This window comes from Arthroderma uncinatum (genome assembly GCF_011692745.1).
Source record: "Arthroderma uncinatum strain CBS 119779 chromosome Unknown scaffold1, whole genome shotgun sequence".
Classification (NCBI taxonomy): Eukaryota; Fungi; Ascomycota; class Eurotiomycetes; order Onygenales; family Arthrodermataceae; genus Arthroderma; species Arthroderma uncinatum.
This window is the reverse complement of record NW_022983863.1, coordinates 4,078,526-4,091,065: the sequence shown is the minus strand read 5'-3', so window position 1 is coordinate 4,091,065 and position 12,540 is coordinate 4,078,526. Positions and strand designations below refer to the sequence as shown.

Sequence of the window (12,540 nt, the reverse complement as noted above, 5' to 3'; positions counted from 1 at the left end):
CCCCGCGTTTCACCAAGCGCGTATTTTTAATTGAATCACGCTCGTCACGACCGCAATGTCAGACACAGATCTATACCCACACTATCAATATCTAGATGGGATATACTACCATTCCCTGGTCCAAGACTAAACACGCATACTCCCTTATCTGAAAAACCGACCTAAATAAAGCAGAATGCCCCGAAAACGCCGCGCCGTAAGGCTACTCTTATCCCACCATTCCAATAGAATAATAACTAACACTATCACTACCAGGCCGATGATGAAGACGACGAGGAGGAAGAGAGTGTCAATGATACTCCAGCCCGTACACAGACGCAACGAGCCACGCAGCGCCGACGCAGCGCCACTCCCAACTCCGAGGACGAATATCAACAGCCTGGGAGCCACACACAGAGCTACGGTTCGACGAACGTGATGGTAAAGAAGCTGGTCCGGCTGGCTTTGGCAAGTGAATACTCGCGCCAAGTCATCCGCCGAACAGACATAACCAGCAAAGTGTTGGGTGAGGGCGGATCGCGGCATTTCAAGCTCGTGTTTCATGATGCACAGAAGACGTTGAAAGAGGTTTTTGGCATGCAGATGGTTGAGCAGCCCAATAAAGAGAAGGTCACCATTAGCCAAAAGAGAGGTGAGCATATCATATACATTCTTTTCTTGACGGGGTGATATGCTAGTTTACTAACGGATCTAAAGCGGCTCAACGCGTGGAAAAAGCAAGCACAACAAAGTCATGGACGGTAATATCTACCTTACCGTCTGCATATAAGATACCGGCCATCCTACAACCGCCCAAGGCGCCTTCATCTGCTACTGAAAGCTCATATATCGCCATATACACCTTTATCATCTCGCTGATTATGTTATCTGGTGGATCGCTGCCGGAAGACAAGCTGAACAGATACCTACGCCGTGTCAACGCGGAGACATATACGCCTCTTGATAGGACAGACAAGTTACTTGCTCGTCTGTGTAAGGAAGGGTACCTGGTGAAGATTCGGGATTCGGATACGGGGGAGGAGGTGATAGAATATTTTGTTGGACCGAGAGGAAAAGTGGAGGTTGGTGTGTCTGGAGTGTCAGGGCTGGCGAGGGAAGTATTCGGGATAGGACAGGGAGGAGAAGATGAACCAGACAATGAGCAGTTTGAGAAGAGGCTAGGTAGAAGTTTGGGGATTAAGAAGGACGTGCCAGTAGCAGAAACGGAGGCTACGGAAGACGGGGCCCAGCGTAGGAGAGGACGCAGGAACGGTGATGATGATCCAGATGCGTAGACAATGTATGTTAGGATAGATCTATTAATTATGTATACCCAGAGTTGACATGGACATATAATACGATACCAGTACATATTGCTAGAACAACAAGTAAAGTCTAAGGTGTATTCATTCGGTTATAAGCTAATTCCTCCAAAGATTACTCTATAAGCACATCCAGCCAACGACGTGTACGAAAGTAGATCATATCGACATAAGGCATGTAAAAAAACAACAACACCATAACTCCCCTGCCTTGCAACTAACGCTTCTTAGTCTGGGCAGCTTCCTCATCATCACTCGGTCCATCACTCTGCTCATCGTCCTCGTCGTCATGCCCCTCTATCCCCCCGCCTTCCTGCAGCATATACTCCACCTTCATCAAGGCGGTTTTCATCTGGCTATACTGCGGCATGACGAAATCCACAGGCCTCTGACCTTTCTTGTTCCGTACGCGTGGATCACAGCCTGCTTCAAGCATCATCTCTAGCATGGACATGCCGACATCGATGTCCTTTTCGTTTCCGTGTCGGACCGCTAGGTGAAGCGGTGTGTCGCCGTCGATGCGGTTAGCGGGGTCAACTTCAAAGTGATATATGTCTAGAAGGTAGTCCATTGCATCATCTATAATATTTATGTATATTTAGCCGGGTTGAGCAAACAAGGAGGTAGGTCAAGCAGGATAGGGGCCTAAAGGCGGGGCCGTACAGCTACCGTAAGAGGCGCAGATGTGCAGAGCGTGGTTCCCCATGGAGTCTGTGACGCCGTTGATGAAGTCTGCAAACTCATCTGGCTTATCCTTGTATGACTTTTGGAAGATCTCGTCGATGAGATAGGGCTGGTCGCGGCGGCAGGCTTCCACCACCACTTCGCGGGGAGAGGCGCCCTATGCAAGGTAAGTCAATGGCTGGTCATGATCGTTGATGGACAGTGGACAGTCGAGAATGAACCTTACCTCGTCGTCAGGCATGGTGAACAGATAAAGGAGAGAAGAAGAACGAGAATAAACACCAGGCTATAGACGGTGCAGGGCTGTGTATACAATATGCCGTATGTAGACGTGCACGCGAGGCCAGGAGGACTCGGCGGTTAGCGGAAGAATAATGTTCCAGTACCGAGGCAAGGAAACGCGTTAATCGCTTGGCGCCCGCTTATTGGCCAGCTAGCGCGTAGAAGTTGAAGATTGAACGTGCCTTCTTTCTACATTCTGACCATCTAACGGTGAAAGATAGATCTACCGCCACGATGCCGCTGACATGTACGTCTCAATCTCCGTGTCACAAGTAGTAATACCCGTGTCAATGCTAACTTCCCCTGTCTCTAGTCTGCCCGAACTGCAGCAACGCGCTAACCATCTCCAAGGCCCCCCCGACCTCACGCTACCCATCGGGCGTCAACCGGTTCGAATGCCGCACCTGCCCATATCAGTATGCGCTGGACAGGACATACTATGAACGCACAGAGATGAAACGCAAGGAAGTGGCCGACGTGATGGGTGGGAAGGACGAGTGGAAGAACGCAGATAACATGGCCGGTACGCATCTCTCTGTCATCAACTTCTGGCAGACCAGAGGACTAACAGCTGTAATGCAGCCCAATGCCCCGCCGAGGGCTGTGATGGTGATCGTGCGTTCTTTTACCAGCTGCAGATCAGAAGTGCCGACGAGCCCATGACAACTTTCCTCAAGGTACCTTTCCTGGCTCTATACATCGTGACTCACGCTGACGATATGCAGTGCTCGGTGTGCGGTACTCGCTGGAGAGAGAACTAGGCTGGCAGGTTACCACTGTCACTACTTCATACGAGCTCCTACAGCTCTTGCCAGGCTCACCACTGCCAGGCCGTGCAGACGGAACTTCTCCTGTCCCGCATGCAAATGCCACCAGCGCCAAGTCCTCACCCACCAGGGTCCAAGGACACCAAGGACACCACCAAGTACATAATCAAGTACATCAAGTACACCAAGTACACGTAACTGGACTCCGCGCAAGACGGGGCGCTGATCGGGAACGCGCAGGGATATATGCGCCAACAAGCCTTCCCGTATACTTCTGTATACCACCGCCACCACGTAGAGTAACCTCTCATCATCTTATACATATATATCTCATCATCTTATACTATCATCTATGTCTATCATCTTATCATATACATCGTCTTCATACATCGTCTTCATACTCGGTATACCTGTCAGAGTTTTCATGGTGGGGTGAAAAGTGCCCCTCCGCGCGCTGCCAGGTTCGGCCTAGCGCGGACTCGCTAGTCCCCTTTCGGCCGCCCGCGCCCCTCGCCCCGCCATACAAAAAGGCCCCTCGCTCTTCGCCTTCACACAGAAAAAATCTTCTCTTCTTCTTTTTCTTCTTCCCTCCCTCGTCTGCTTCAGTACGTCCTCCCTTCACCCTACCTTTCATCAGCTTCATCTAACAATTGCAGCACCTCTACGCAAATCGGCCGTAGTATCTGAGCGTTCTGCTGAATTCTTCTAGTATCTTCCAAAGAACTACAAGACTTCTATCACACACACAACACCGCCATCATGGGGTACGTTAATTCACAGCAGTTGCATCTCAATCCATCTCAATCTTGGTCGTCAGACAGCTAACTCTTCTGCAGTAAGGAAGAGAAGAACCACATCAACTTGGTCGTTATCGGCCACGTCGACTCCGGCAAATCTACCACCACTGGTAAGCCCGCCATCAAACCTATCCTCATAACAACTTGCAACTGACACGCAATCCAGGTCACTTGATCTACAAGTGTGGTGGTATCGACCAGCGTACCATCGAGAAGTTCGAGAAGGTAAGACTTGCTGCTCTCGTCGTTACTTTTCATTGCTTTCACTGCTTTTCACTGCTTTCTACCCTGCCCGCTATGTGGCTTTTTTGGCGGTGGTGGGATGTGGCTTGGCGCTCGCTTGGGCATCAAACTCATACATACCCCACCAACAACATACCCCATCACTAGGGCAACAATCGAGCCTCATCATGTTCAACTTGCTTTTTCTTACATGCATTGATGCTAACGACCCTTCTAGGAAGCTGAAGAGTTGGGCAAGAAGTCCTTCAAGTATGCCTGGGTTCTTGACAAACTGAAGGCCGAGCGTGAGCGTGGTATCACCATCGATATCGCCCTCTGGAAGTTCGAGACCCCCAAGTACATGGTCACTGTCATTGGTATGTTCAGTGTCCATCTTTCTATAGTTGCCGACGAGTACTAACGGTAGTAGATGCCCCCGGACATCGTGATTTCATCAAGAACATGATTACTGGTACCTCCCAGGCCGATTGCGCTATTCTCATCATTGCTGCCGGTACTGGTGAGTTCGAGGCTGGTATCTCCAAGGATGGTCAGACCCGTGAGCACGCTCTGCTCGCTTTCACCCTCGGTGTCAAGCAGCTCATCGTCGCCATCAACAAGATGGACACCACCAACTGGTCTGAGTCCCGTTTCGGTGAGATCATCAAGGAAGTCACCAACTTCATCAAGAAGGTCGGATACAACCCCAAGGGTGTTCCATTCGTCCCAATCTCTGGTTTCAACGGTGACAACATGATCGAAGCCTCCCCCAACTGCCCATGGTACAAGGGATGGAGCAAGGAGACCGCCGCTGGCAAGGCCTCCGGTAAGACCCTCCTCGAGGCCATTGACGCCATCGACATGCCCACCCGTCCTACCGACAAGCCCCTCCGTCTCCCACTCCAGGATGTCTACAAGATCTCCGGTATTGGCACAGTGCCAGTCGGCCGTGTCGAGACCGGTATCATCAAGCCCGGTATGGTCGTCACCTTCGCCCCCGCCAACGTCACCACTGAAGTCAAGTCCGTCGAAATGCACCACCAGCAGCTCCAGGCCGGTATGCCCGGTGACAACGTCGGCTTCAACGTCAAGAACGTTTCCGTCAAGGAAGTCCGCCGTGGTAACGTTGCCGGTGACTCCAAGACCGATCCACCAAAGGGCTGTGCTTCCTTCAACGCCCAGGTCATCGTCCTCAACCACCCCGGTCAGGTCGGTGCTGGTTACGCCCCAGTCCTCGACTGCCACACTGCCCACATTGCTTGCAAGTTCTCTGAGCTCCTCGAGAAGATCGATCGTCGTACCGGTAAATCCGTTGAGAACAACCCCAAGTTCGTCAAGTCTGGTGATGCCGCTATCGTCAAGATGGTTCCATCCAAGCCCATGTGTGTTGAGGCTTTCACTGACTACCCACCACTCGGTCGTTTCGCTGTCCGTGACATGAGACAGACCGTTGCCGTCGGTGTCATCAGTAAGTTACTTTCCTTAACACCCTTCAAACCATAACAACATATACTAACCTCTACTCTCTAGAATCCGTCGACAAGACCGAGAAGGCTGGTGGTAAGGTCACCAAGGCCGCCCAGAAGGCCGCCAAGAAGTAAATTATTTAATTTACTCTTGATGTAACGACAACCATGATGGCGATGACAAGAAAACGGTTTTTGATGTTTGAAAGAAAAAGGAATGATGGGTTTTTTCTCTTATCTCTCCCTCAATAAATAAATACCTTTCCATGTCTTCTGGGTGTTTTTTTTTTCTGGCGGGGCATATGAAAATCCAAAAAACACCACTTTTCTTTTCCTTCTTCACATATCGTATTAGATGAAACCTGGTTTTAATTCACATAAAATTTCAAACTCTTTTTTCTCCACCTGCTTGTCTTGTATATTTTCTTCTTGTAGAGTTGCATCCGATGAAGCTTGACCTTGCTGCAAAAGTCAGAGCGAAGTAATGTTAGGCGTAGGTGCAAACAAGACAAACACCACACCTAAACATAAACTAAACTGGAAGGTCGGACTTCGACGGCTTCGTAGAGGACGATATCAACTGGCAACAGCAATTGACGCCGCAGCCATGAGTTCCCTTCCTCCATCCCTCCATATGTCTCTCCGCCGACATCTTACACAATGCGCTCGACGAAATCCGCTCCGCCAACAACCTCGATGGCTCTCTACCTCCCATACTCTCCAGGCTTCAACCGCAGGTGCAAGGACAGCTGCAAGGGCGGCCGCAAGGGAAGAAGCGCGGTATTCTACGAAAACAGCCCTTGACCAGCATGTACAGTATAAGAAGAGAATGGCCATATCCGCCGCCGGACTAGTGGCGTGTGCTATTGCCATGTACGGCACTGTGACATATTATTTCCCCAGCGGGCTGGCGGCAGAGAACACCACCGACGATGCAAAGGACAACAAGGGAACCAAGGCGAAGAATGATGGAACAATCAAACTCGACGGGCCGACGGGGCTGGGACTCGATGAATCCTCTACCGTGATCATCGATGGTGTCGAGCAAGTTTCTACAGGCAACTCAACGATACCTAATTTCCCAAAGACCATCCGATTACCCAAGACGGTCGACGCAGGCGATAGCCCTGACCTGAAAATCGGCGACGAGCTAGCGGTCTCCAATAACATAAATGATAAGACGGCAGAAGAATACCAGCTTCTTGGTCTGGGACTACGCACCGTCTCCTTCCTGAGCATCCAAGTCTACGTCGTAGGCCTATATGTGGCTACGGCAGACATTCCTGCTCTCCAAGCACGTCTAATACAGCAAGGCGCTACGCCCGCCGTGACAGTATCAGGCGCAGCTCCTACGGATGACACATTGGCCGCCTCCTCTCTCGTACCTCAAGAGCGCGAGGCACTTCAAGCCGCTCTCCTCGAGCCTGAAAAGGGCGAGCAGATAATGGACCATATCCTTCGTCAAGGCGGTATACGTACCGTCTTCCGTATAGTGCCAACGCGGAATACGGATTTCCTGCATCTCCGTGATGGATGGGTGAGAGCTATCACTGCCAGAGCTCAAAAGGCCAACGCTCGCGCCAAACAGTTGGCTGCTGGTGATAAATCTGATGCTCCTGTCGATGTTGAGTTTGCCGACGACTCCTTCGGTGTCGCTTTGTCTGAGTTTAAGACTTTGCTTGGTGGAGGAGTACGCAAGAATGTACCCAAGGGCCAAACGCTGCTTTTGCTACGTGATAAGCTGGGCGGGATGGGGATAGTGTACCAGCCTGGTGACACGAAGCCAATGACATGGCTGGGCCGAGTAGGTGATGAGCGTGTCGGGCGATTGGTATGGCTGAATTATCTTGCTGGTAAAGCCGTGGCGAGCGAGAGTGCCAGGAAGAACATTGTCGACGGCATGATGGGCATCGTTGGCCGACCGATTGGCACAGTTGAGATGAAGGTTATCTAAATTATAACACCATCATCCTAGCGATGCTATACCTATTACGGGTGGTACGATAGAAGAGAATTGTCTGCCATTTGAGAAAAATGATATATATGTACTATAGTCACTTGAGATATCCAGCGTATTGACACTCCTAAATAAATACAAGAACAATCTACCCAGCATTCAATCATAGCAATTGTGCTAGATATAAAGGTTTTCTAAAAAAGGCCTATCCCCCGTCTGGTCACGAGAAGATAACGTAATAAAAGTCATATCCAAATCAGTCTAGAGGGCACCGGCATCCTTCAACAGCTGAGGCAGCTGAGAAGACCTGGCCATGAGGTCAGAGTTACCGCCGATGTGCTGATGGTTGATGAAGATGTTGGGAACGGTGCGTTGCTTGGTCAACTGCTGCAGTGCATCCTGGATAGCAGGGCCATCATCTACCATTTCAAGCACGTCAGTCTCCCACTTCTCTTTCCCTTTATCGTGTCGACAGAGTAATGATATATGCGACATACCAACTTTATCAAGCTCCATGGTAAAGTACTTGGCTCCCTGAGAATTCAACAGAGCTTTGGTTTCATTGCAATGAGGGCAATATGACTTGGAGAAAACAACTATGAGGTACGGTACGGGTTAGCGGTTATCTTAATTGCGATATACCCCGGACAAATGACAAGACTCACCCACGCCGTTGTCGGCGATGATTTGCTCGGCCTTGACTTTGGCGGCAGACATGTTGGCTGGTTGTGCGGCGACTGAGCCGAAGAGGCGGCGGAATATGGAAGCTATGGTGGGCAACGTTGGATGGACGAAGGGGAGAAGAAGAGAGGAGGACGGAGAGAGTCCGGGGGATATATATGCTGTCAAGGGCGAGGGGCAAGGTGGTGGTGAGATGGATGGTTAGATGGGGAGAGAAAGAGGCAAGGGTTTTTAGCTAATACGAGGCGCAGATCACGGCAGTTGGAGATACGAGCATGGCTCGGCAATTCAACGTCACTTCATACGCTCTATATACTATGACTGCTTTATACTATGACTGCTATATATATTATGGCGAGACAGACAGAAGATACTAGAGACCTCAGATATTCCTGAGACAGAAGGCTGGCTGATTTCGATTTAGACCGCTGCTATATCTCACTCTGTCCTACCCAGTACACCCTACTTGATATCGGCTATATCTCAGAACTCACCAGAGGATTCTACGTCATTCCTGATTAAATAAAGGGAAGTATCGTCTTTCAAAGAAGATATGCAAGAGGTTAGTATTTATATAGTTGAATTTAAGAGTTAAGTATAAATAAATAGGAAAATAGACAGGGATATGTCTTCCTAGCTACGACACTCTTTGGAATATATCTTGTTTTGATACTGTGATATGTATAATAACACTGAAGAATACATACACGTAGTACCTTAAGTAAATAGTGCTGGAGAGGTGATGCTAGATACGAACTGAATCAACTTGGTATCTGGGCTTAAAAGGAAAACACGAACAGCGACGGAATAGACGGCAGACGACAAAAACAAACTGAGTAAATAAAAAGACGATATGAGACGAGATGAAAATCTCACTGTGTTTTACGCTGGTAGATAATAAAAAGATCAAAAAAAAAAGTGCCAGTCTTCAATCTTCAAAAATTTTAAAACAAAAAACCTGGGGCTCATCAGACAGGGTTGAGTAAGGGGGTTGGGAAATCAACCAAATATGTTTTCCGACGAGCGGAGGGTATCGGGGGGAATGGAGGGTAAGAAAGTGGGTGTATCTCCATTCCACGGAATGATCAAGGGGCATACGACGAAGGGTGGGTGGGAGGTTGTGAGGCGAGGGGACATCCGAATAGAGAGAGACGACGCAAAAAAAGAGAGAGTGCCGGCTGGCGAAGAGACTAAATAAGACAGACAAGAAGCTGGGGGCCAAAAAGTAGTAGAAAAATTGTACAACAGGAAGCTCCAATCCGTTCTTGGGGGTAAGTAAAAAGGCAAAGGCAAAAGCAAAACTAGAGCAGCTAAATCGCCAATCACCAGTCACTTTTATCAAGAAAATAGGAAAGAAGTAGGCAGGGAGGGAGAGGGGTAGAGGATGCATAAGGGTGAAAGGGAAATGTTTGAGCTGGAGCTGCTGGAAGTTGAACCTGGTGTGAGGGAAGGGAAGGGGGAATATATGGCTCAAACGCTTAGGTAGAAAGGGGGTGACTAGGTAAGTAGTAATGTAATCTGGGGGAAACTGGAACGAGAGGAAAGATTAAGTCAATATAAAAAAAGAAAGCATGATCATCGAAATTTAGCCAAGGCACAGAGTCAAGAGGGCAGACTACATGACAATGCAGCATCCGCAACTCTTGTCCTTTATATGCGGATCTTCCACTTCCACCGGCCGAGGACGAGCCGAGTTCGAGGTCGAGTTCAGTTTGGCTTGGGCTGACGCTGCCGACTGCGCGCTGGGGACGGTCTTATACCCATTGGCGGGATCAGGACTCTTGACTCTTGTGGAAGGTGGTTTTGTCGGTGATAGCGCTTCCAGCGGCTGTGTCTGTTGATTGTCTTGTTCTTGCGCTAGGTTAGGCTCAGGGAGAGGCTTGACGGCCGACCCGTTGCTATCGTACGTCTGGACGGTGAGAGGGGAGAAATCACGGCCGTAAATGGCTGGGACTTTACCCTCGCGCTCCCACTGTTCTTGCTGCATGCGTTTGGCGTGGGTTGGTATGACTTGTTGGTCGGGAGGGAGGCGCGGGTCCGGTTTATACATGGTTGCCAGCCATGGGGGGTCGCTATCGGGCCTGTTGATTGCCGCACTGGCGCCGCTTTGAGGTCGGTTCTCGCCTGACCGTGTGCCTGGGCGGGCATTGGGAGTGCTGTTGGTGCTGCTGCCGGTGTGGTTGCTGTTCGGGGTCTTGGGCTTCTGGCTTACAGAAGTTTTACGGTTGTTGGGTGGTTGAGATGATTTCCGGCCTGTTGGTGCTGCCTTGGAAGGCGTTTTTGCTTTAGATGGGGAAGGGTGAGAGGTGCCGGTGTTGTTGCTGTCCTGGGTGGTGATATCTGGTTTTATGTCAGAGTCTGGGGTTGTTTCTCGATCGCGGAAGGCAGATTCGCTTGGTCGGCGAGTTTTGGGGTAGACGATGCTGTCTTCGTTACCGCTGTCGAGGGTATTGTTCCGTGTGCGAGGCAGTGGGACGCCGCGTTCGAGATGCTCCTGCGGTATGGGATGATGGCTTGATGCCAGGACGGGGATCCGAGACGAGCTCTTCCGTAGCCCGGGCAGCCTATATACGCCGTCATACTCGTCCTGGTCCGCTGCTATCTCCTCCGGACGCCGTGGATCGAATGTCATCATCTCATCTTCGTCAGCTTCCAAAGGTATGGCCTCATCACCCTTTGTATCAGCCGAGATAACTCGCTTGTGCTGTTTTTCTGCCTCTTCCTCCGTGAGAGTAGGCCACTGCTCGTTCTGTTCCGGCGTAACCCCATTAGTCCCGTTGTGAGAGTCGTTGCTACGGCCCCGACCTCTCTTGCTACCGGTAAACGATGCAGGCAGACGGATACCAAACTGCTGCAGTTCCTCGCTCTCGATCCTCGCAAGCTTGTCGCGGTGTATCCACTGGGCATGCTCGGGGTCTTCAGCCTCGATTTGGTAGAACGGCTTGTCTTCCTTTCTCTCTGAGGCATCTAGGACGCTTGAGACGCTGCGGTTACCGGAATCGCGGTTGTAGAGGTCCAACAAGCTATCTGCTTCGCTGTGGGTGCGGCTGAGGCTGTTCTCCTTGCGTCCCGCGTTAGGAGCCAGATAGTTGGTGTCATTTACATGACCCCGTCCAGAGCCTGCAGCAGAGGACGTCCGAGACAACGTAGCTCCGTTCACCGGATTGTGTCGTGCAAGCCGTGCTTGTGGAGGGGAGTCCGTGGAATGGCGTGTTTTCGATGGACCGCGGAGATTCTACAGTATGTTAGTAAGGAAAGAAAAAAAAGCCTTCTATTAGACGAGTTAACAGCCGAATGTCACGTACATCGTGTGTTATCGAAGGATGGTCGTAAGAGTTGTGAGGGCCATTGTTGGCAGTGATCGTGTCATGTTGAATCGAGGCATCCGCGGGTTCTGCAGCAGCAATTCCCGCCATGCCAGCCAGCGCGCGCGCTCGTCTCGTCCTCGAAGCAGCCCAAAATCGTCCCTAGCTATCTGCAGCCGCCGCAATGCCGGCTCCTCTCACAATAACGCTCTTTATCCAGACGTCGAGGAAAGAGGACAGGCCATCCACGGATGGTTCCACGGGGGCCACGGTATGCGCGGGGACGACAGGAGCAGGGACGCGATCGAGGACTGCGCCGGACGGGTACTCGCAGCAGCAGTATATCAACGGCCGTACTCTTGATAAAACGGAGGAGTGGTGGTGGTCGTGGGCGGTTGGTGTTCTTGTTGGGCGTTTGTTGTCCTTGTGTATACAACTTTGCAGCTCGGTGCCAACTTCAATTCCACACAGCCATGATTATAATTCCTGTTTATTGAAAACGTAGCCTGTATCAGACGGACCGCGGCTCGGCCCGTTCTCGAGAAGATAGCTGAACCGTCGTTTCAGCGGTGCTTCGCGGCCGTGGATCGCAGGACGAAGGCCTCAGGTCTAAAAAGAAGGGGCAAAAACAGATACGAGGAGAAAGGAAAGCTGGAGGAGGGAAAAAGAGCGACGACGAAGGATTAGCGATATAAACGACGCAAGGAGAGAAACTCCGTCTATTCTCTGTACGCCGTCCACAGGCGAGGTCGAAGGTGAGGATGAGATGGAACGAAGAGGATGAGGACGAGGTGAGGACGAAGTCACTTTGTCGCAGCCGTGGAGCCTGGAGGTACTTCCGCCCTGCAAAACTCCATCCACTCTCGTGCTTCTATAGTCAAGGGGCACTCCCGTCAACATCTACAGTCTCCCTCTACTGGCTATTGGCTGGAGGTTATATTATACCACTGTCTATATCGCTGCTTCTATTGGCGTTGTTCTTAGCTGTGTTCACTGCGCGCTCGCCTCCCTTTTGCCATCACGATGATCGCCCCTTCGGCCTGGCTGATTGGCCTCAACCGACCAGCTTGAGGCGTAA

General features: G+C 50.8%; 7 protein-coding genes across 7 annotated transcripts; 4 read left to right on the top strand and 3 right to left on the bottom strand.

The window, feature by feature from the left end:
• Positions 1 to 175: 175 nt before the first annotated feature.
• Positions 176 to 1,274, top strand: GIQ15_01241 (uncharacterized protein; the record flags this gene model as incomplete). Its single annotated transcript, XM_033548658.1, has 3 exons — positions 176 to 196; positions 256 to 631; positions 697 to 1,274. 3 exons carry the CDS (start codon positions 176 to 178, stop codon positions 1,272 to 1,274), a joined length of 975 nt encoding a protein of 324 aa, XP_033409609.1.
• A 244-nt stretch (positions 1,275 to 1,518) lies between these two features.
• GIQ15_01240 (ankyrin repeat-containing protein) lies at positions 1,519 to 2,226 on the bottom strand (the record flags this gene model as incomplete). The annotated part of the gene is made up of 3 exons (XM_033548657.1): positions 1,519 to 1,880; positions 1,965 to 2,142; positions 2,212 to 2,226. 3 exons carry the CDS (start codon positions 2,224 to 2,226, stop codon positions 1,519 to 1,521), a joined length of 555 nt encoding a protein of 184 aa, XP_033409608.1.
• Positions 2,227 to 2,501: 275 nt separating this feature from the next.
• On the top strand, positions 2,502 to 3,232 carry GIQ15_01239 (DNA-directed RNA polymerase III subunit RPC10; the record flags this gene model as incomplete). The annotated part of the gene is made up of 4 exons (XM_033548656.1): positions 2,502 to 2,514; positions 2,581 to 2,790; positions 2,850 to 2,998; positions 3,083 to 3,232. The coding sequence occupies 4 exons, from the start codon at positions 2,502 to 2,504 to the stop codon at positions 3,230 to 3,232; spliced, it is 522 nt and encodes a 173-aa protein (XP_033409607.1).
• Positions 3,233 to 3,793: 561 nt separating this feature from the next.
• On the top strand, positions 3,794 to 5,654 carry GIQ15_01238 (elongation factor 1-alpha; the record flags this gene model as incomplete). The annotated part of the gene is made up of 6 exons (XM_033548655.1): positions 3,794 to 3,798; positions 3,871 to 3,941; positions 3,998 to 4,056; positions 4,292 to 4,430; positions 4,727 to 5,521; positions 5,584 to 5,654. 6 exons carry the CDS (start codon positions 3,794 to 3,796, stop codon positions 5,652 to 5,654), a joined length of 1,140 nt encoding a protein of 379 aa, XP_033409606.1.
• Positions 5,655 to 6,126: 472 nt separating this feature from the next.
• GIQ15_01237 (uncharacterized protein) lies at positions 6,127 to 7,473 on the top strand (the record flags this gene model as incomplete). The annotated part of the gene is made up of 1 exon (XM_033548654.1): positions 6,127 to 7,473. The coding sequence occupies one exon, from the start codon at positions 6,127 to 6,129 to the stop codon at positions 7,471 to 7,473; it is 1,347 nt and encodes a 448-aa protein (XP_033409605.1).
• Positions 7,474 to 7,737: 264 nt separating this feature from the next.
• Positions 7,738 to 8,193, bottom strand: GIQ15_01236 (glutaredoxin; the record flags this gene model as incomplete). Its single annotated transcript, XM_033548653.1, has 3 exons — positions 7,738 to 7,934; positions 7,974 to 8,072; positions 8,142 to 8,193. The coding sequence occupies 3 exons, from the start codon at positions 8,191 to 8,193 to the stop codon at positions 7,738 to 7,740; spliced, it is 348 nt and encodes a 115-aa protein (XP_033409604.1).
• A 1,579-nt stretch (positions 8,194 to 9,772) lies between these two features.
• Positions 9,773 to 11,573, bottom strand: GIQ15_01235 (uncharacterized protein; the record flags this gene model as incomplete). Its single annotated transcript, XM_033548652.1, has 2 exons — positions 9,773 to 11,392; positions 11,463 to 11,573. 2 exons carry the CDS (start codon positions 11,571 to 11,573, stop codon positions 9,773 to 9,775), a joined length of 1,731 nt encoding a protein of 576 aa, XP_033409603.1.
• Positions 11,574 to 12,540: the final 967 nt, after the last annotated feature.